General features: G+C 43.9%; 1 protein-coding gene across 47 annotated transcripts in view; it reads left to right on the forward strand.

Annotated features, from left to right (window-relative positions):
• The window catches only part of TENM2 (teneurin transmembrane protein 2), a 1,282,302-nt gene that overhangs the window by 1,116,646 nt on the left and 144,625 nt on the right, over nt 1–21,031 (forward strand). For all 47 annotated transcript variants that reach the window (XM_055387572.2, XM_004042960.5, XM_063706913.1 and 44 more), the window contains one exon: nt 19,504–19,698. In XM_055387572.2, coding sequence (XP_055243547.1) covers nt 19,504–19,698 — 195 coding nt within the window. The remainder of the gene's footprint in view (nt 1–19,503; nt 19,699–21,031) is intronic.

Raw genomic sequence — 21,031 nt, forward strand, 5'->3', positions numbered from 1 at the left:
TCAAATGGCTCTATCAGAGGCAGGTATAGTGAAGAGCAGAGCGTCTCACACTTTTACCCACAGACACACCCACAGACACAGACACAGATACACAGACACATAGACACACAAGTATATATGTCTAAATACAAGTAGGAAATTGAAACAAAACTCACAAAATGATATTTTACTCCATGTTTCTTTTCTATTTCATTTTTTATTTTATTTTTTTGAGATAGAGTCTCACTGTCGCCCAAGCTGGAATGCAGCGGCACGATCTTGGCTCACTGCAATCTCCCTGTCCTGGTTTCAAGCAATTATCCTACCTCAGCCTCCCAAGTAGCTGGAATTACAGGCGTGTGCCACCACACCTGGCTAATTTTTGTATTTTTAGTAGAGACAGGGTTTCACTATGTTGGCCAGGCTGGTCTCGAACTCCTGACCTCAAGTCATCCGCCCACCTTATCCTCCCAAAGTGCTAGGATTACAGGCATGAGCCACTGTGCCCGGCCTTGTTTTTTTTAATACCATTTATGACCCATTACACTGATTTTCCACCCACCAATAGGCCATATCACAGTTTGAAAAATAGTGAAGGGGCAGTTGAGTGCACTTGCTGCAGAGTCAGGCAATCCTGAGTTCCAATCCCAGCTCTGCCATTGGGTATCTGACATTAAGTGACTGATTTAACATTTCTGAACCTTGGTTTCCTCATCTGGAAAAGTGGGGAGTTACTTCCTAGGTTTATTGTGAGGATAGTGTGAGATAACACACACAAAGCTCTTAGCAGGGCACAATAAGGCCTCAAAGGGCTTGACTTCCTTATTTAATTATGCATATGATTTTGTTTATTTATATTTTTAACTAATCTTCCCATTATTTTCATGTGTTCTTTATTAAAAGACCTTCCTGCCTTGACTTTCTGCAAGACAATCATTAATAAAGCTGCTCTGTAAACACTAAATAGTGCCTCTCCTTTCCCACCCTCACCGCAATTGCTCTGAAAAATACTATTTCAAATAGTCTCAATATTTCAAAGATGTGAGGGTTCCATGCTTACGAATGCTGATAAGTGAAGGGGGCTTTCTGTATTTAAAGTTCTGGGTCTGATGGCACGTGCGTGAGACTTAATTCCTAAATGACACCGCTTACAGTCATCTCTTCTGTCACACAGTATGGTGAAAGCTTCGATAAACTTAAAAAGAAGGCAAGGTTTGTAGTTCTCCTTGAAGAGGTCCTTCACATCCCTTGTAAGTTGGATTCCTAGGTATTTTATTCTCCTTGTAGCAATTGTGAATGGGAGTTCACTCATGATTTGGCTCTCTGTTTGTCTATTGTTGGTGTATAAGAATGCTTGTGATTTTTGCACATTGATTTTGTATCCTGAGACTTTGCTGAAGTTGCTTATCAGCTTAAGGAGATTTTGGGCTGAGACGATGGGGTTTTCCAAATATACAATCACGTCATCTGCAAACCACAATGAGATACCATCTCATGCCAGTTAGAATGGTGATCATTAAAAAAGTCAGGAAACAACAGATGCTGGAGAGGATCTGGAGAAATAGGAACGCCTTTACACTGTTGGTGGGAGTATAAATTAGTTCAACCATCATGGAAGATAGTGTGGCGATTCCTCAAGGATCTAGAACCAGAAATACCATTTCACCCAGCAATCCCATTACTGGGTATATACCCAAAGGATTATATATCATTCTACTATAAAGACATATGCACACGTATGTTTATTGCAGCACTATTCACAATAGCAAAGACTTGGAACCAACCCAAATGCCCATCAGTGATAGACTGGATAAAGTAAATGTGGCACATATACACCACGAAATACTATGCAGCCATAAAAAAGGATGAGTTCATGTCCTTTGCAGGGACATGGATGAAGCTGGAAACAATCATTCTCAACAAACTAACACAGGAACAGAAAACCAAACACTGCATATTCTCACTCATAAGTGGGAGTTGAACAATGAGAACACATGGACACAGGGAGGGGAACATCACACAGTGAGGCCTGTCAGGGGGTTGGGGACTAGGGGAGAGATAGCATTAGGAGAAATACCTAATGTAGATGATGGGTTGATGGGTGCAGCAAACTATTACGGGTGCAGCAAACCAGATGACAGGTTGATGGGTGCAGCAAACCATATGTATACCTATGTAACAAACCTGCACATTCTGCACACGTATTCCAAAACTTCAAGTATAATTAAAAAAAAAAAAAAAAAAAAAAAAAAAGACAAGATGCCGCCCTACAGCTCTCAGGGCTCTGTGTCAGGCCAGAAGCCACCCGACAGCTCTCTGGGCTGTGCCAGGCTTAGTACACTCTGTCAATGGCAGGGGGCACATCAGCAAAGTGAGCAGTGGAGACTGGACCTCCTCCTAGCGCCTCCCTCAGGCTCTGAGGGTCACTGATGGAGCAAGGAGAACAGAGAACAGCTTTTCCTAGCGGAGGCTTTAAAGGAAGGAAAATCTCAGTGTCATTTGAATGGCTTTCCTTGCGTAATCTAATTTTCCTGGGAGTGAAGACATTAATGAGAAGAAGGACAGAGTTGGCCTTTTTTATGTGGCTGCAAATAGGCTGAACCCTCAGCCGCACGGCCTGTGAGCTGTAAATGTATATTAACACTGACACACATCGATGTATTATTAATCCTAAAAACCATGTGTGCTCCGACGGCACATCCAGTGACTGGCCTTTTAAACCTAAGTACCCCGGCCATTTAAGAACCCTTTGCTCTAAATCCATTTGCAGATGAGCGTCCATTCTACATTATGGATCTGTAATGGGGTGTCCATTTAGCTGCTTAAAAGGACTCTCAGTGTGTGTTTTGCATTCACTACCTGCACTGTGGCAGGGCGCACACTGCAAGTATGCATTAGCCATGGTATATAATTGATCCTTGTGAAACCAATATTGAGTGGATGTTAAGAGTAGTTATTCCTCCATACTCAGTCGCTGCTCCTGAAATCGGGCTTTGAACTCGTATACTTTAATTTAGCTGTTGCACACAGTGGACAAAATTGAAGTGTTTAAAGAATAAAATTGCTTTTCCCCTATTTCTACATTTATTCTGGGTGAAGTTGGTTGAAAAGTGTTAGGAGTAGGATTCTACCTTTTAGCCCTATAGATGTTTTCCCCTTAGTATTTTTTAAATGGCCACAGTTTAAGCTACTTCATTGTTAACAGAGTGAAATTTCCCATCATTATAAAGCCTTCTTTCCCAATCTTTGATCTTTCATGTACCACTTTATTATTTCTGGCAATTTCATGGGACATAAGTATTATTAATTACTTAACATATTTCTTCAAGTCAATTCATTATAGTTCCATAGTTTGTTGTTGTTGTTGTTGTTGTTGTTGTTGTTGTTGTTTTGAGACAGAATTTTGCTTTTGTTGCCCAGGCTGGAGTGTAATGGTGCAATCTCGGCTCACCGCAACCTCCGCCTCCTGGGTTCAAGTGATTCACCTACCTCAGCCTCCTGAGTAGCTGGGATTACAGGCATGTGCCACCATGAATGGCTAATTTTGTATGTTTAGTAAAGACGGGGTTTCTCCATGTTGGTCAGGCTGGTCTTGAACTCCCGACCTCAGGTGATCCACCCGCCTCAGCCTCCCAAAGTGCTGGGATTACAGGCGTGAGCCACCTCGCCCAGCGATAAATTTATTTTAAAAAGAACAATGTCAAAACCAGAAAACTGAAAAAGGAAAAACTATAGGAAATGTTAGCGCCCCCATTAACCCTATCTAGTGAGTAATATTTTCACTTTGATTAGCATCCAAGCCAAGTCAGCTTCTTACACACTTATTTCACATCAAGAATCCCAAAAGTGGACTTGAGCACACATAAGCCTGGCGTCTGGAGAGACTCAAGCCTTGAACACCTCAACTGATAACTATTGGCTCCTAAAATAACAAAATTCCTTGACCACATCTGTGGGATGAAATGAGAAACAAGTAAACAAAAGCACACAGGTTTAACTGTACCAGGTTCAAGTGCAAAAATCTAATGATTAGCACTGAATTTATTTCTGAAATGTTAAGCCTATACTTCCAGTTGTTTTTAAATAACAATAGCTTTTAAGTACTCAATATGCACCAGATATTGTGCAAAGTACTTAATACATACTCTTATTTGTCTTCATATCAATGAAATGAGGTAAATTCTATTTTTTTTTTAATTATACTTTAAGTTTTAGGGTACATGTGCACAACGTGCAGGTTTGTTACATATGTATACGTGTGCCATGTTGGTGGGCTGCACCCATTAACTCATCATTTAACATTAGGTATGTCTCCTAATGCTATCCCTCCCCGCCTCCCCCCACCCCACAACAGGCCCCAGTGTGTGATGTTCCCCTTCCTGTGTCCATGTGTTCTCATTGTTCAATTCCCACCTATTAGCGAGAACATGCGGTGTTTGGTTTTTTGTCCTTGCGATAGTTTGCTGAGAATGACGGTTTCCAGCTTTAACCAATCCTCCCCACTACAATTCTGTAAACATTTTATATTGAAATCATTTGGGACTTGCAGACAAGCTGCACAGATAGAACACAGAGTTTCCATACAGAGCGCACCCAGCTTCCCCTATGTCCACATTTTAAATTTCCGTAACTCAAAGATCAAAACCAAGACATTAACATCCATACAAAGCCATTAGCTAATTTACAGACTTTTCCTAACTTTGCCCTTTCTTTCTCATCCAGGATCCCACATTGCATTTAATTGCCATGTCTCCTTCATCCCTTTAACCTGACCAGTCTGTGACAGTTCCTCGTTATTCCTTGTCTTTTATGACCTTGGCCCTTTAGAAGAGCATTAGTCAGGTATTTTGTAGAGTGTCTCTCGGTATGGGTTTGTCTGATATTTTCCGGTGATTGGATTGAGGTTATGCATTTTTAGCAAGATGCTATGCCCTCCTCAGTGCATTACATCAGAGATGCACTTCTGATTTTAATAAGAAAAAAAGTAAAATGTGGTTGTATAAGTGAGTATGTGTGTGTGTGAGTGTGTGTGCCTTTGTTCCCCCTCACACATAAGGCAGAGAGGTGGGAAGGCTCGATCCCATTGGTCCTGCACAATTTAGCAGTGGCTATGACAAGTTGTCACTCACAAACAACTTTTGGGTTTAAGAAGCAGCTGACTGTTGGCAGGGAGTAACCCTGAGCCAACAGAATGAGGTAATTGGCTAGCAAGTGCTGAGACAGGTGCACCTGAGTCTCCTGCTCCCCAGAACAGGGCACCCCATCTCCCGGCTGTGGGCCATGATCAGTGTCCTTCTTTCTTTTCTGGTTTGTTTGTTTATTTGTTTGTTTGTTTTTTGAGACAGAGATTCGCTCTGTCACCCAGGCTGGAGTACAGTGGTGCAATCTCAGCTCACTGCAACCTCCTTCTCCCAGGTTCTAAGCGATTCTACTGCCTCAGCCTCCAGAGTAGCTGGGATTACCAGTGCATACCACCGCACCCAGCTAATTTTGGATTTTTCATAGAGACGAGGTTTCACCATGTCAACCAGGCTGGTCTCAAACTCCTGATCTCAAGTGATCCACCTGCCTTGGCCTCCCAAAGTGCTGGGATTACAGGTGTGAGCCACCAAGCCAGGCCTGTCCTTCTTTCTTGATAAAAAACTCTTAAAAGGCCCCAAGCATAAGGTCCTCCCTCATCACAAATTCGCATTCACCTTTGTTCCTTCACTGACAGCTGTGCCCGGGATTCCTTGGCTCTGCCAGCTTCTGTGACTGCAGGCAGCCGGCAGACTCAGGCCCTCCTGCCAGGGGGAGAATTTGCCACGTTAGCAAGAGAGACTCCCATCACATCCAAGCGACCGGGTATGTGTCCAAGTGACAGAAATGCGGATTTACTCTCTGACCTCACACTGCGCCTCCCGTGCCCTCAGATGTGCAGTGCAAATGGCAGCTCCTTGTCTTCTTATAAACCTGCCAGTCTGCATCAGGCATCTGAAGACATCCTTGCAGTGAATAGAGGAATCAGTCAGCATGCGTTTGCAAGGGCGTTTATTCCGCAGCCCTCACCATCTCGGGGGCCCTGAGAGGCTCCAATGGCAAAATGAAACTGACCTGCGCATGGAAATAACATGGAATGGATCTAACACATTGTCCTGAGTCAGTCGAGGGGACAGAACTTATTCGTACATTCAGTGAATGTGTGTGATCTGCCCACTGTGAGACAGGTACTGCACTAAGAGCCAGACTAGAGGGAGGAGCGAGGGAACCACAGGCTCTGCCTTCTGAGAGCTTCTGGTCTGACCAGTTTGTATTAAAAGCAAGGGGGTAACATAAATGGGAGTCCAAAATACTGTGATACGGACTTTGAATGCCATAGACATTCCAAAGGAGAAAATAAGGAGGTTTATAAAGCAATAAAATGTGCGTGTTATAAATGGGGGCGTAAGTTCCCCTGGTGGTGTCTTTAAGGATCACTCCAACTGTGGAACTCACGCTGGGAGAGGCATGTGAAATTCAGGGACTTATTATACTCACAGATTCTAGAGAGGGAGCCACAGCACACATGCAGAGGGCTGTGTAGGACCAGCTCCTAGGGACTGGGTTCAGCCAGGCAGGTGGGAGCTGAGAGAAAGTGAGGGCTGGTGGCCAAGTGCCTTTATTGCTGAGTCAGGGTGGAGCAAAAGGCATGGGGGTATTTTACTGGTGCATTTGAATGTCACTAGATCACAGTCAGGGAAGGCAGGAAGGGGAACCTGGGGCAGAGGCCGGCCTTATCACACAGGTGCACCTGGTCTCCTGGGCCGTGAGAGACCGGGTCATGAGGATGCCTGTAAGGCATCATGAACATTTGAAGTTTTCAAAGTTTTTTAAAAAATCACAGTGTTGTGAATCAATGAACATAGCCAATTAGCATCAGGGAATATGGAGAAAATTCCACCAAGAGGACTGAATAGTATAGAATTGCATTAATTGAGCAACTTAATAGGCAAGCTGCTCAGATCCAGGGCCTCAGGAAAAATGGCATTTCTTTCCTGGCAATTTGTAACATTTTCCATCAGGCACCTCTCCTGTCCAGCAATAATTGTGTTTACTATTCAAGTTATTGTTTATTCTACAGTTTTTTGTTATTACTATTTCCCTTGCATGGTTTTCTCATTACTTTAATGCTATTTGTTGTGGGCTAGAGGTTTTTTAATTATTATTCCTTTCCCTTGTATTTGCTTTTATGTGAAGGCTTTAACTTCAGGTGCTTCCTCGGATTGTTTGTAAAGCAGCCTTGCATTTCAGAAGAGCGCTGAGGTGTCTGGGTTTTTTTCTGTTTTGACACTGGCTTCTCAGATGGCTTATTTGGGCTGAGCTTGAGGCCTCAACCTGCAGCAGAAACTTAACACACCAGAGCCATAGTTGTTAGGTAATGCGTATTTAATAGCTATTAGAAATGACAACTCCTGCTGCTGAACAGCTGTCACTGGAGGCCCAGAAATGCCACAACCACGGGAACATAAAGTCTTCTCTCTGGGGGTTGGTTTCAGCTCCTACCCAGCTTCTGTGGAGCTTTAAAAGAGAAAAAAACAGGAATCTGGCCATTTTTCTCCTGTTAACTGGCAAATGTTCCCACCACCAAATTCCTCATGGCTACATGCCAGCACTAAAAAAAAATCATCATCATCATCATCATCAGAGCTGGCATTTATTGAGTTCTTACTATATACGCCAACCACCGTGCTGAACAACTACATAATTATGTCATTTAATCGTCAGTAGCCCTCATTTATAGACGATTATCATCCCCTTTTATAGATGTGGAAAATGAGGCACACAGAGTTTAAGTAACTTGCTCAAAATCACTGAGCAAGTAAGTGGACTTGTTGGGATTCCAACCAGGCAGTCTGGCCTGGACTTTCAACACTAGACTAGCCATGAGACTGACCTCAGAGGTGAGGCATAAAGGAATTTTGTCTTTGCAGGCAGCTTGTACGATGGTTACACACTAGAATTCTGAGTTTGAACCCAAGTAAACTTTTCAGGAGAGGAAACAAGAGTTTCCCAGGTAGAAAGTGGGAGAGCCAAAGTTTGAAACAAAAGCCCCTGGCCAGGTGCAGTGGCTCACAGCTATAATCCCAGCACTCTGGGAGGCCAAGGCAGGCAGATCACTTGAGCCCAGCAGTTCATGACCAGCCTGGGCCACGTGGTGCAATCACATCTTTACAAAAACTATGAAAATTAGCTGGGCATGGTAGTGAAGACTGTAATCCCAGCTACTCAGGTGGGTGAGTTTGGAGAATTGCTTGAACCTAGGAGGTGGAGGTTGCAATGAGCAGAGATTTTGCCACTGCACTCCAGCCTGTGCAGTGGTGAGAGAAAGAGACAGAGAGAGAAAGAGAGAGAGAAATCTTCTGACCTCAGAGCCTGATGCTGTTACCCTCTCTCTTCCCAGCCGCCAGGCACGTTCCATCACCTTCCTCTTCCCACCACCTGCCAACTCCTGTTCCGATGACCTCCAACAATTTCTGCTCCATTTTTCCTCTCTATCCTTACAGCTGGATTTTTCTATATAAATATTAAGTTGTGGGAGCCACTGCCCTGCTCACTTGGCTACCAGCCTCTCCATGATGGTATTTCTCCTCCCCACCTCCAGAGTTCTCCAGAGTTCTCCCAAAGCTCTTAGGGGCATGTCACTACTGTCCTCAAACACCTTCAGTGGCTCCCAGTCACCTCCCACAATGGTTATACAAGCTTTGGTTTAAAGACATGGATCTGAAGAGATTGTTACCAATGTGTATTTCCAGGTTTCTCCCCCATGCCAGCCAATCTGACTTGTAGGACTGGTGTGCAGCTCAGGAATGCCCCTTTTTAGCAAGCCCCCTGGGGGGGTCTGATGCAGGTGGTCAGGGGCCACATTCTGAGAATGAAGATCACATTTCTTAGAATGATGTCCAAGGTCATCCATGATCTAAACTGCTCTCACACTGTCACCTCCCACTGAGGCCTGAACACTCACTCTAAGTTCCCAATAGTCACCCCTCATAAAGTGTGAGGCCCTGCTTCTTCCTCTTTGCTCAGGCTGTTTTTTCAGCTGGAATGTTCTCATCAATCCCAGCCTTTCCTATCACACTGCTGCTTATCATGGAAAGCCATGCTCACAGGTCGCCACCTCCCTGAAGCACCCTCAGATATGACCCTGCAGTCACCTGGGCTTGGCAACATCGCAGCAGTGGCCCCTGCCACATGCCGGCCATCTCCTATCCAGGTGGTTCTCCTGCTGATGACAAGCTTGCAGCAGTCCCCTTTGTACCTCCCTGTATTTAGTTTGGTACCCAGGACAAAATATGTGCCTGCTAAATGTCTGGTTACTTGAATAGAGGAAGCAAGGCTTATAAAGATGAAATATGGCTTGAAAATGTCACAAGAACCAAAGCAAGTGCTAAAGAACAAGGTTCTAATTTGTCGGATCAATCATGCAGCAATAAATCAGCCACCTTTGAGGCATGGAGGGAGGGCATGAGCAAAGGAAGGAAAGAAGGAGGAATGAAAAAAGAATGAAAGAAAAGTTTACAGAAAAGAAATGCCATTTATTCCACAATTTACGTGCATTATGTCATAATAGCCAAGTGATTAAGAAGGAAAGCTGTAGAGTTTGAATTTGCTAGGTTTGAATTATTGCTACTCTAGTTAACCGAACCCATTTTAGAAAATTACTTAACCCCCCTGAGCCTCAGTTTTCTCATCTGTAAAATGGAGACAACAGCCATATTACCTATCACATTGCTGTGAGGTCCAAAAAGTAAATACATGGAAACTTTGTAGAACCATGCTTGGCACATATTAAATGTTAGCTGGTATCCACCTTCACAACAAGGCTTTGAAATCATTCATTGTTATTATTCCTATTTTACAGTAAAAGAAACAAAGACTTAGAGAAAATAAGCTACTTCCCCAAGGTTACATAGCAGGGCCACGTCTGCCTGGTTCTGAAGCTTGTGGCCCTGATAGCCATCCAAGAGAGAGATGTGGCAGGAAGACCCCACGAATCCAGGGCAGTGTGACCACTCCTGAAGTCCCCAACAATAAGTACTGCCAGCAGCTGGGGCTCTCTGAGCCCCCTCTGGCTCTGCCTCACAATATGCTCTCCTGTCTCCCTTTAATAGACATCTTCCTCTGCACCACGGAGAACAATGACAAAGCTCTTAGTCCCCTCCCTGAGGGTGGATGGTCCTCCCCATCACCAGGAATACTTCCCTCAGAGCTTCCTTCTCTCTCCATGAAGGAGGCTCGGGTCCCAGCTGTCCTTCCTGAGACAGCCAGGGCTGCATCCTAGCTCCTTCAAACCTTCCATCTTTCATACCCATCTCCTTCTACCACCCCATCTTGCCCTGAAATCCTCATTAATGCAGACAGGCCATGGACCATGACTGCTGCCCAAAAGAATGTCCCTCAGCACACTGCAGCTGGATGGCCAGATCCCACCTCTCTTTCCTCCCACCCCTGACCTAAAGAAACATACAGGGATTCTTTGGCAGCAAAGGCCCAGAAGCAGGAGCTTGAAGCAGGTGCACTTGGTATATGCTTTGCAGACAGCGACTGAGCAGACACCCTTGGCAAAGTCACTTTTGATAAAATAGCGTAAGAAGAATCGCCACCGCCTATTGAAGATCAACTACCTGCTGGGCACTGTGCAAAGGGTTTTAAGTGAATTCTCTCATTTCATCCTTGTGTCATACGTCATGATCGTCTCTGTTCACAGCTAAAGAAACTGAATCTCAGAGAGATTCAAGACCCTTGCCCAGGTATGGTTTTTGAACTATGTTCTTACCCACTGGATTAGTGATACCCACACTGGAGCCCTTGTTGGAATCATCTGTTAATGCACAGATTGCTGGGCTCCACCCGGAATTTCTGATTCAGTAGGTCTGGGGTACTAGCATCAGGATTTTGTTAAATATCCAAATGCTCAGGCCTCACGCCAGACGTTCTGGGTCAGAAGCTGCATTCTAACAGGGTCCCCAGATGACTCCCATGCACATTCAAGTTTGAGTCTAGATAAATTGCCCTTGAACTCTGCTCGGACTGCCCAAAGAGAACAGAGATCGAGGTAGTCGCATCACTTTTGACCTCTCATCCCCCTAGCTTGCCAAGCAGGCATGGAGGAGCCCTTTCCTCCCCAGTTTGGAAGTTGCAGTGCACATTATTTGGTGGGCACGTGCAAGTCCATGCCTGCAAGCTCCAAAACGCGGCAGCTCGTGATGTTTCTCATGGCAGTTGCGTTACCAAACAGAAATCACTTCGCGGTGCTTCAGTCCATCAGCCCTCCCCCAAGTTAAATTGCTTCTGAGACTAAGAACCCTTCTTTTTTTTTTTTTTTTTTTTTTTTCCTTTTTAAACTACTGGATAAGTAGCAGAGCAGCCCTGGAAGGCAGAATGTCTAACCCTAGGGAAACTTGTAGATGTGATGCACACAGAGCTGGGGGAATCCTGTGGTTTATGGGGAAAACTTTCGTGCTGGGAAATAAACCAGTCTTTAGAAAGAGGTCAGCCGGGATAGGGGACAGGGAAAGGGTGCTTTACCCTGTCTTGTCTCTCTACAAAGTGACCAGTTGGAATAGTTTTCTCCCAGTGAAAATGGTGATAATAAAATCCTATCTAGTGATGACTATGTGCCAGGCTCTGTGCACAGCACTTTACATCATTATCTCATTTCCTCCCTTTGGAAACACTATGGGGTAAGTCCTGCAGAATTCTTATCCCACTTCAAAGATAAAGCCATCGAGGCTGAAAGCAAAGTGTCCATAGTCACACAGCTGGCAAAAACAAGGGAAGGAAGAAAGGAAATTCAGGCTGTCTAACTCCCGTAAGCCTACACCATGCCCAGAACCATTCTGCCTGCTGAGAGACAGCATTGGATGAAACAGACCCCCCATGCCTTCAAGAAGCTTCCATGCTTGCGGGTAATAGGACGCCAACAACTTGCAAATTCATCTTGATGCTCCAATTACAACAAAAGCGTAAACCTCCTTCAGTCTGGACTTGAACTGCAGAAAAGCTTACTATGTACTCCGAAGAATATAAATATTCATTATGTAATTAATGCTGTTCAGTCTCACACACACATACACACAAAAACTGAGACTTTTTTAAAGAACAGCTTAAGTACTTATCGATTGAGAACTTTTATAACTCTCAAAATGGAGGCATCCTCATATCTCTACAGGTATTTTAAATGAATTGAATTAATCATAGGCTTAAAAGTCTCTTGCGATCTTCGTTAACTTCCCTGGGTTTAATTAAAACATCTGTGCACTTTTAATTTATCGATTCATCCAACTCATATGTCATGTTTTTAACACACCCCAGCATGCTCTGCATCATTTTTAACCCGATTTCCACTTAACTAAAGCAATTAAATTCACCCCGGATTAATTAAAGCATCCATACTTTCGTGCTTAAGTCAGCGTGTGCTTCTTTCCCCACATGGCTCCTGAATGTCAGAGATTTGACACACCTGATGAGTTTTTTGTCCTTCTGGAAATTCTTCGCTGAATCACTTTCTTGCTTATTAATGTGCCATTTGACAGAATGGGAATGAGGAAGTTGGTGCAGCTGAACTTTGGCCCTCTGAGCCGGGGACTCTGACCCCATCTGTCAGAATGCACCATCTGGTTTCCTCTCTTCACGGGGGTCCTGCCGGCTCTTGCCCCCAGTGAAACCAACTAAAGCGTCTGAGTACTCTGGGCAGGACGGTGGCAGGGGTTGGGGGAGGGCTGTTCAGGTCAGAGATGAGCATCACAGTCAGGATGGCTGGTGATCTTTGCATTTGTATTTCATAATCACTCCTAGCTCTCTTTCCAACTTCCTCTCTCTCTCTCCTTCCCTACATACACAGTCCTTTATTGCTCTGCCCATTTAATAGGTCAGGAAAACTGAGATGCCAAGGTCAGCAGACTTCCTGCTTGGGCACGGTGAGCCAGGGAGCTGTCCACAGAGTGACAAATCATCTCCCTGAAAACTAGATTTGATTTGCTGCCATCCAATGGGATGGAGAGAGCCCATCCCCTCAGCCATGGCAGCATTGGGTGTAAGCAGCCTTATTTTTTTCCCCGATCAGATAAGCCAAAAATATTTCTCGTTATCATTTTTATCTGTACTTAATTTTGAAGGAAGCTGAGTATCTTGTCTTACCTTTGTTGGCAACTTATATTATTTCTGATATGTGCTTTGCCTAGGTTTTCATTCATGTTTATTAATTTGCTAGAGTTCTTTGCGTATTTCAGATACCAAACGTTATGCTGTAAAACATGAGAAAAAAAATATTTCTTCCCAGAGTTGCTTGTCCCTTAATTTTGCTTAGGGTATCCTTTGTCACAGAGAAGATATTAATTCTTTATAATCAAATCTGATCCTCTGTTCCTTCATGGTTTCTAGAATTTATGTCTTACATATCTCCCTCCCAGGAAAATAAAATTAGTCTCCAGTATTTTTTCAAATACTTTGGTAGTTTTTGTTTTTCTGTTTAGGTCATTTATCTGTATGGAATTTTTTTTAACTTTAAGTTCAGGGGTGCAAGTGTGGGTTCGTTACATAAGTAAACTTGTGTCATGGGGGGTTGTTGTACAGATTATTCCATCACTCAGGTATTAAGCCTAGCGCCCACTAGTTATTTTTCCTGATCCTCTCTCTCCTCCCACCCTCTACCCTCCAGAAGGTCCCAGTATGTGTTTTTTCCCTGTATGTGTCCATGTGTTCTCATCATTTAGCTCCGACTTATGAGAATGTACAATATTTGGTTTTCTGTTCGTTAGTTTGCTAAGGATAATGGCCTCCAGCTCCATCCATGTCCCTGCAAAGGACATGATCCCATTCCTTTTTATTGCTGCATAGTATGGAATTTATTTTTGAATACAGTGTGCAGTGGGCGGGGGGGGGGGTCAAACTTTATTAGTTTTCTACCAGATGGATTGCCAATTGCAGGGATCTTGCTAGAAGGGAAACTCACCTTTCTGACACTGGTTTGCTCAGCACCAAGCTAAGTCCACAACCTCAAAAGCCAGTGGGGTTGCCTTTTGAGTTTTGGTTTGGGGGGTCACCGAGCTTTGTTTGCCTGGCCTCCATGACCTAAATATTACATCCTCAATTGCTTCAGGAGGATCAATGCATCTTCTTTTCTCCACCACTTATCCTCTACCACCTAACCAAGCTACTAACCCATGTGAGTTACTCATCACTATTGCTGACTAACCGGGATATAAGGCAACCAACTATTAGTGCTATTTTGACGATTTGCCTGGAGTACTAGTTTCAAGTATTTTCACCTCTCTTTTCCAAAGAAATTTTGAAACAGACTTCAGCTGGGTGTAGTGGCTCATGCCTATAATCCCAGCACTTTGGGAGGCTGAGGCAGGAGGATCACCTGAGTTGAGGACTTTGAGTCCAGACAGGGCAACATAAAGAGACCCCATCTCTACAGAATTTTTTTTTTAAATTAGCCGGGCATGGTGGTGCACACCTGTGGTCCCAGATGCTCTGGAGGCTGAGGCAGGAGAATTGCTTGAGTCAGGGAGGTAGAGTCTGCAGTGAATGGTGATCCTGCCACTGCACTCCAGCCTGGGTGACAGAGCAAGACCCTGTCTCCAAATAATAATAATAATAATAGTAATAAAATGAAATAAGTATAAAACAGACTTCAAATAATTTTTTAAATACATTATTTGAAATTCCCTCTACACATCTAGTCCAGCCCACAAATTATTTGTGCAGATGTAGGCATTTTCCCTCTGCTTTTATGACTGAGCCTCTCCAATATCCTTAACTTTTCTCCACGTATTCTCTTTACTGCAAGCTCCAAGTGGACAGGTGGCTTATCCTGTTACTTCCCACTGAGTAAATAACACTGATAATTCATCTCATCCCTTACAGAGAACTTTGTGGGGGCTGGGAGGGCGGGGGAGCTTCAGCTGGATCATTAAACTGAGCTTTATACCATTTAGGTGAATCTAAATTCTGTCATTTTTTTGTCATCAGCCTGTTAACTTGTCAATTGTTAGTGGTTGTGGTAATTTATTTTTCTTCTACGGGAGTCTTAGAGCTTCCATTTACTAGATTTAGTAAAACAGGAATAGTCAATTTGTACAAACATTTTAATTAATTTTACATAGAAGCTTGAATGCACAATGTTCTGCTCCCGTAAGCCTTAGGAAGAAGAGAGACATGCGGAGACAGAAAACGCTCCACTTTCATACCTGACCAATCACAACCAACTCCCTCCCACACCAGAAAAGACTGGAAGAAGAAAAAATGAAATCTTTCCATTAGTATGATTTGACATACGTCTGGTGATTGCTAGTGTTTGTGTGTGCGTGTTTGAGACCTATGGCATTTCCTTATTTTATTAGCCCTTGAAGTCAGATTAGAGATTCAGTTTGAAATTTTATAAGGGAGCATCTCTTAATTTGCCTACCAAGTGTCAGCCACTCCTGTGAGCCACACATGTTACCTCACTTAACCCTTCCATCAATGCTGAAAGACAATTTTTTGAAGGGGAAATTGGGTCTTTGAGAGGTGCAGTAATCTTGCCAAAATCCACAGCTGGTAAGGTACAGGTTTGGTTTCGAATCCAGGTCTTTCTGGCACCAAAACCCTTGCTACTTCCACTTCTGCTCCATTAATACTTCTTGGCACAGAGTAGGCAGTCAGTGTCATTTTTCTATAACCTGTCATGAAAAATAATGCAGCTTGCATGATAGTAAAAATATAAGACTTATTAATACAGGAGGTTCCCCATTTCACATCCAGCCTCTTGAATAAAATATCAGCCTGAACCTCAGATACTGGGATGCTCTGGGTTGAGTTATGTCTGAGAATGAATCAGTTGCCCCAGAGGGAAGGTGCTCTCCAATGCAGGACATCCCAGCCACCACTGGAGGGAGCTCATCTGGTGTTTCTGCACTCTGCCCCATGGCAACTGGATTACTAAAAAGTCTCGCTCCTGTGATGAGCCGCCTTCCACTTCTTTGTATGGCATAAGCAAAGCCCATTGAGTGTCCTGCTTTCCAGTGAACATCACAGTGTTTTGCATTTTTGACCACACTCCCAGTGAGCATGCGGCAAACCCTGAAGGAAAGCTGCGTTTGGAAGGTGGAGAACTCTGTGACCTATTTTTTATATTTTTCACTGAGTAATTTAAGTAGGTCAAATTTTAAATTTGATTTCCCAAGCACCTGGCTTTAAATAAAACCCATTCTTACCTTCTAGACAATCCTGTTTTTTTCTACTTGAAGTTTATGCAGAAGAGGAACAGTGTCACTATGAATAAAGAAAATAATTCGGTCAGGCACGGTGGCTCACACCTGTAATCCCAGCACTTTGGGAGGCGAAGGCGGGTGGATCACCTGAGGTCAGGAGTTCAAGACCAGCCTAGCCAACATGGTGAAACCCCATCTCTACTAAAAATACAAAAATTAGCCGGGCATGGTGGCAGGCACCTGTAGTCCTGCTACTCAGGAGGCTGAGGCAGGAGAATCGCTTGAACCCGGGAGGCAGAGGTTGCGGCGAGCCAAGATCATGCCACTGCACTCCAGCCTGGGTGACAGAGCAAGGCTCTGTCTCAAAAAAAGAAAGAAGGAAGGAAGGGAAGGAAGGGAAGGAGGGAAGGAAGGAAAGGAAGGAAGGAAAGGAAAGGAAGGAAAGAAAAAAAAGAAAAAATTTTTATCTATATTTTTTATCAATTAAAAAAGACAAAAATTTTGCACCTTACTTTCTACCCTCCTCCACCTTTTGGGAGGAAGGAGGATGTAATAGGAGACCAGTGTTGGTGATTTGATGTAACTTTCTCTGTCATCCATGACAGCCCATCCAATATATAACCCTTAGGTCAGAGAGTCAGAAACAGCCCTTGGAAGCTCATTTAAGTACACGTTGTGCAACCATACTTCTCGCTGTTTTTTATTTCAGTGCAGGGCTGGAAGGGGGCTGAGAAGTGATGTTGATTCTAGTCTTCCCACCAGAAAATACCTTCACTGTTACCTAGATCAGAAATGACAAGTAGGTTTTCTCTTGAATACCAACTCTGCCTGCTTGCCGGTCTCAGCCTGCACACTGCATTGACGGTTTCGAGGCTCTGTCTGGGCTCAGGGGAACAAGATGCCGGGATCAATTAGTGATGTCTGTAGAGGTGTGGGAAGGTAGTACTATAGATCATGTGCACACGCCTGCCATCCCAGACCTAGAGCTTAGCATGAGTCTCAGGAGGAACTGGCATGGAACAAACTTAACTCTGTCTTAAATCCCTCTCAAAACTTTAAGAAAGTTCAGAGTTTATTGTGCTACTTCATATTTGCATGTTCCCTAATTCTTAATTGGGCACCCTGGGTTCAAAGCTCTTTTTCTACCCTCTGTTAGACCATCAGCCTCTGTAGCAACTCTGTACAAACTCCTCTGTTTAAGCATCCTGGAGATAGAGAGTATGATCCCTACATTTAGACAGTTCGTCTAAATTCAATATGCGGCTTTGAAGTTCTCACTTTTGAACTCATTCTTCTCCTCTGGTAGATTCATAAGCATAAGAATTCTACTGAAAATAGCGCCCCCAATAGTTGTGGCAACTGTCCTATTATAAAGCATTTTGAGGGGAAATGACCCCTCAATCGTATGTCAACTATTGAGATAGTTATATTTCAAATCAGTTTGCAATTAAGGTAAAACATGCACTTCCCCAGAAAAAGGCATTGTGTTTACAGCATGAGATTCACTCCAGGGACTGTTCTTCCCACGTCTTTCATAAATGGCCATTTAGTGCTTGCCCACAACCCCCCACCACTGGGAAATCTCTGAATATCAGGAACACAGGAGAAATGTTTACCTAATCAAGCCACCATTGATGAACGTAGCAATGGAAGGAAATCAACAATGATAAACATAGTCCCTGTCTTGAATAGCTGACTATATATCTTTGGGAAATTAGACACGCACAGAGGAAAGTTAATTACCATAAAAACTACATAGAAACATGACAACAAAAGGGGATTCATGAGGCTGGGTGGGGCAGGTGACTAGGAAGTGACATAATTAGGTATGCCATCGCTGCGTGGCACAGGGCGCTCACCCGGGTTGTAGATGTGTGTACACACATGCAGAATTCTCGGAACCTGTGCATTCCAAACCATGGATAACACCAGGAGTCACTGAAACACCTGCATCCGTCATTTCTGAAGGCCTCTAATGCCACTTCCATAGCCGGAGGATTTTAGGCCCAAATTTGAAGGCAGGTTGGAAAGTTAGGCTCTTTACAAACTGATGCGGAAATGAGAAGTCCAAGACCTGAAGGAGACCGACCACTGAAATCCCATTCTTGATGAACTCTGAAAGGTGGGAATTGGCACATTTGAGGCCAAACTGATTAAAGCTGTAGGTAATCTCCTCCCAGACAATCCCCACTGATTTTCCAACCTTCTTCTCCCCAACAGATGGAAGAGGGTACAGCTGATGGGCGAACTGCTAGAAATTTCATGCCTTCAGCCTGCCTGCTTCCTTTTCTTTTTTTTTTAATAAGTCAAGCATATTTAATCATTATACTTTATTACACATGTTACACTTTGAAGGAGGCACAATGACAGTAGTCCCTCCTTATCCTCAGGGGATACATTCCAAGACCCCCTGTGTGTACCTGAAACCACAAATGGTACAAACCCTACACATACTATGTTTTCCCTACACATGCATATCTAGGACAAAGGCTAATTTATCAGTTGGGCCCCGTAAGAGATTAACAATAATAATAAAATAGAACAATTAAAGCAGTAGCTGTAACATAAATTATGTGAATGTAATTTCTCTAAATTCCTTATTGTACCATATTCACCTATTTTCAGACAGCAGTTGACCATGGGTAACTGAAACTGAAAGTGAAACCGCGGATAAAGGGGGTTATACCCTTCATTTCTTCATGGTATAGATAAAACTGAGGCAGTGAGACTTCCAGTGGCTCAGCTGTGTCTCATCCCCACTTCCTTTTTAATAGGCATAAACTTATTAGGAATAAGAGTCGACTGATCTGAGGGTAAAATAATCAGCAAAATGGATTCTGATCTCCAATACCAACAACAGAACAACAATAAGGACGTCAGTGTCGCTTAGTGAAGGGTACCACTTCACAATTGGGACAACCTGGTTCCCAGCCGGGCTCCCCTGCTTGTGGGCTGTGTGACTGGACACGTCACTTCCCCTGTCTGAGCCTCACCTGCAAAAATGGGGACCATGACTGTAGCCTCCACCTCATAGGGTGATTATGATGATGAAGTCATGAATTGCACATAAAGCCTTCTTTCTATACCATGCCCAGCACATAACAAGCATTTAATTGGTGGTAGCTGCTGTTATCAGTAGCACTTGTGTTGTTTATCTGGCAATGGTTCTGCACTTGCACAGCCAGAGTCCCCAACCTAGAACACTGTAAGCCAAGCCCCAAGGCCAGGCAGCTCTACCTCCTTAGACTGCCATAGCCCCTCGATGCTGGCCCTTCGTGACCTAGTGCTCTGTCTTTGGTTTGTGCAGCTGCCTGCCCTGTCCTGTGCAGTGGGAATGGACAATATTCTAAAGGGACGTGCCAGTGCTACAGCGGCTGGAAAGGCGCAGAGTGCGACGTGCCTATGAATCAGTGCATCGATCCTTCCTGCGGGGGCCACGGCTCCTGCATTGATGGGAACTGTGTCTGCTCTGCTGGCTACAAAGGCGAGCACTGTGAGGAAGGTAAGCCCGCCGGCCCCGGGGCTAGGCAGCAGTGGAGGGTGGCGTTTGCAGGGCCTGACCTTTGCTAATGAGCCCAGTCCTGGGCTGCGTGTTTTGCAAGAGAAGTTTCAACATTTTGCACAAAAAAACTTCAAACTCCTTTGCTTTGATAAATTTCTTTAGTTGTAGAACAAGAAAATCCTATGGAGATGGTTCTGGAAGAAACGTTTTGTTTTACTCTCCTTTGTAGAAATTGATTCCTTTTCTCTTTCACCTTTGTTTTTCTCTTTAAATTGCTCTCTCTGCCTTTGTCTTTCTGTCTTCTCTTTCCTTCTACTCCTCCTCCCTTTCCTTCTCTTTCTTTTCCTCTTTTGTTCCTTTCCCTTGCCCTATCTTTAGTCCTCTTTTCTCCTGCTTTATTTAGTAATTGGGAATTACTAAAGCTATTCAGAGAAAAGAAACAAGAATTCCTAAGCCCCTTGCCTCCCTTCCAAACAAAAAGCTGTTTGTTGTTGTTACTAACTCTTCCTGGTAATCTAAGGCCCATGTATGTCTGTGTAAATATTTCAGCAAAAATTAATATCAATAGACAGCAGTCAGGCTTGAAAGACTAGGTTTTTTATGTCATTTAGAAACACCACGTAGGGCAAATTAGCTTGGTTACTTACAATTGCACAAAACTAGAGGAGAGTGAGGATGCAGCAAGAGGGATGGGATTTGATGGATCCTGAAAATCTCATCCTGGCAGACACGTAAGGGCCTTTCACACACATGGGTGAAAATCAGGGATATAATAAACTGAATCTAATCCGACAGTATGGTCAGAGATCAGGCTTGGAGATCAGGAGAGGGGGACGTAGAAGAGGGGATGCAGGAACAGGGAGAAAGAGCACCTCTCTGGAGGGGATCCAAAAGCAGCTGTAACTACTCCTAGTTACCTTGATCAGTTATTTCAGATAAATTATTTTGTGCCAAAATGTTGGGACTGACTTGCAGTAGCTATAAGGCAAGAGAAAGCTATGCTGCCTGTCAGCCTTCCTGCTCTGTATTTGCCCTTGCAGAATATGGTCTCTGGTTGCCATTTGATTACTTGTCACCATATAAAGAATTGGCCACAGCTGGTAGGAAGGTAAGACCATAGACCCTCTCAGCCCCTTGCCCATTCCCCAATCTCTGAATTGGCTTCATCATTGTCTTCCAGCTGAGGCTCCTTTTCTCTAAGTCCATCTCCCAGTGAAATGCCCTCACACAACTCAAACAGCCCTTTTCCCTCCCATGTCCCCAACAGAAATAGAAGTGTCAACTTGCCCAACAAACTAAGGGTAAAAAGTGAAGCCCCTGCCTATTCTGCATG

This window comes from Gorilla gorilla, chromosome 4 (genome assembly GCF_029281585.2).
Source record: "Gorilla gorilla gorilla isolate KB3781 chromosome 4, NHGRI_mGorGor1-v2.1_pri, whole genome shotgun sequence".
NCBI classification, from domain to species: domain Eukaryota; kingdom Metazoa; phylum Chordata; class Mammalia; order Primates; family Hominidae; genus Gorilla; species Gorilla gorilla.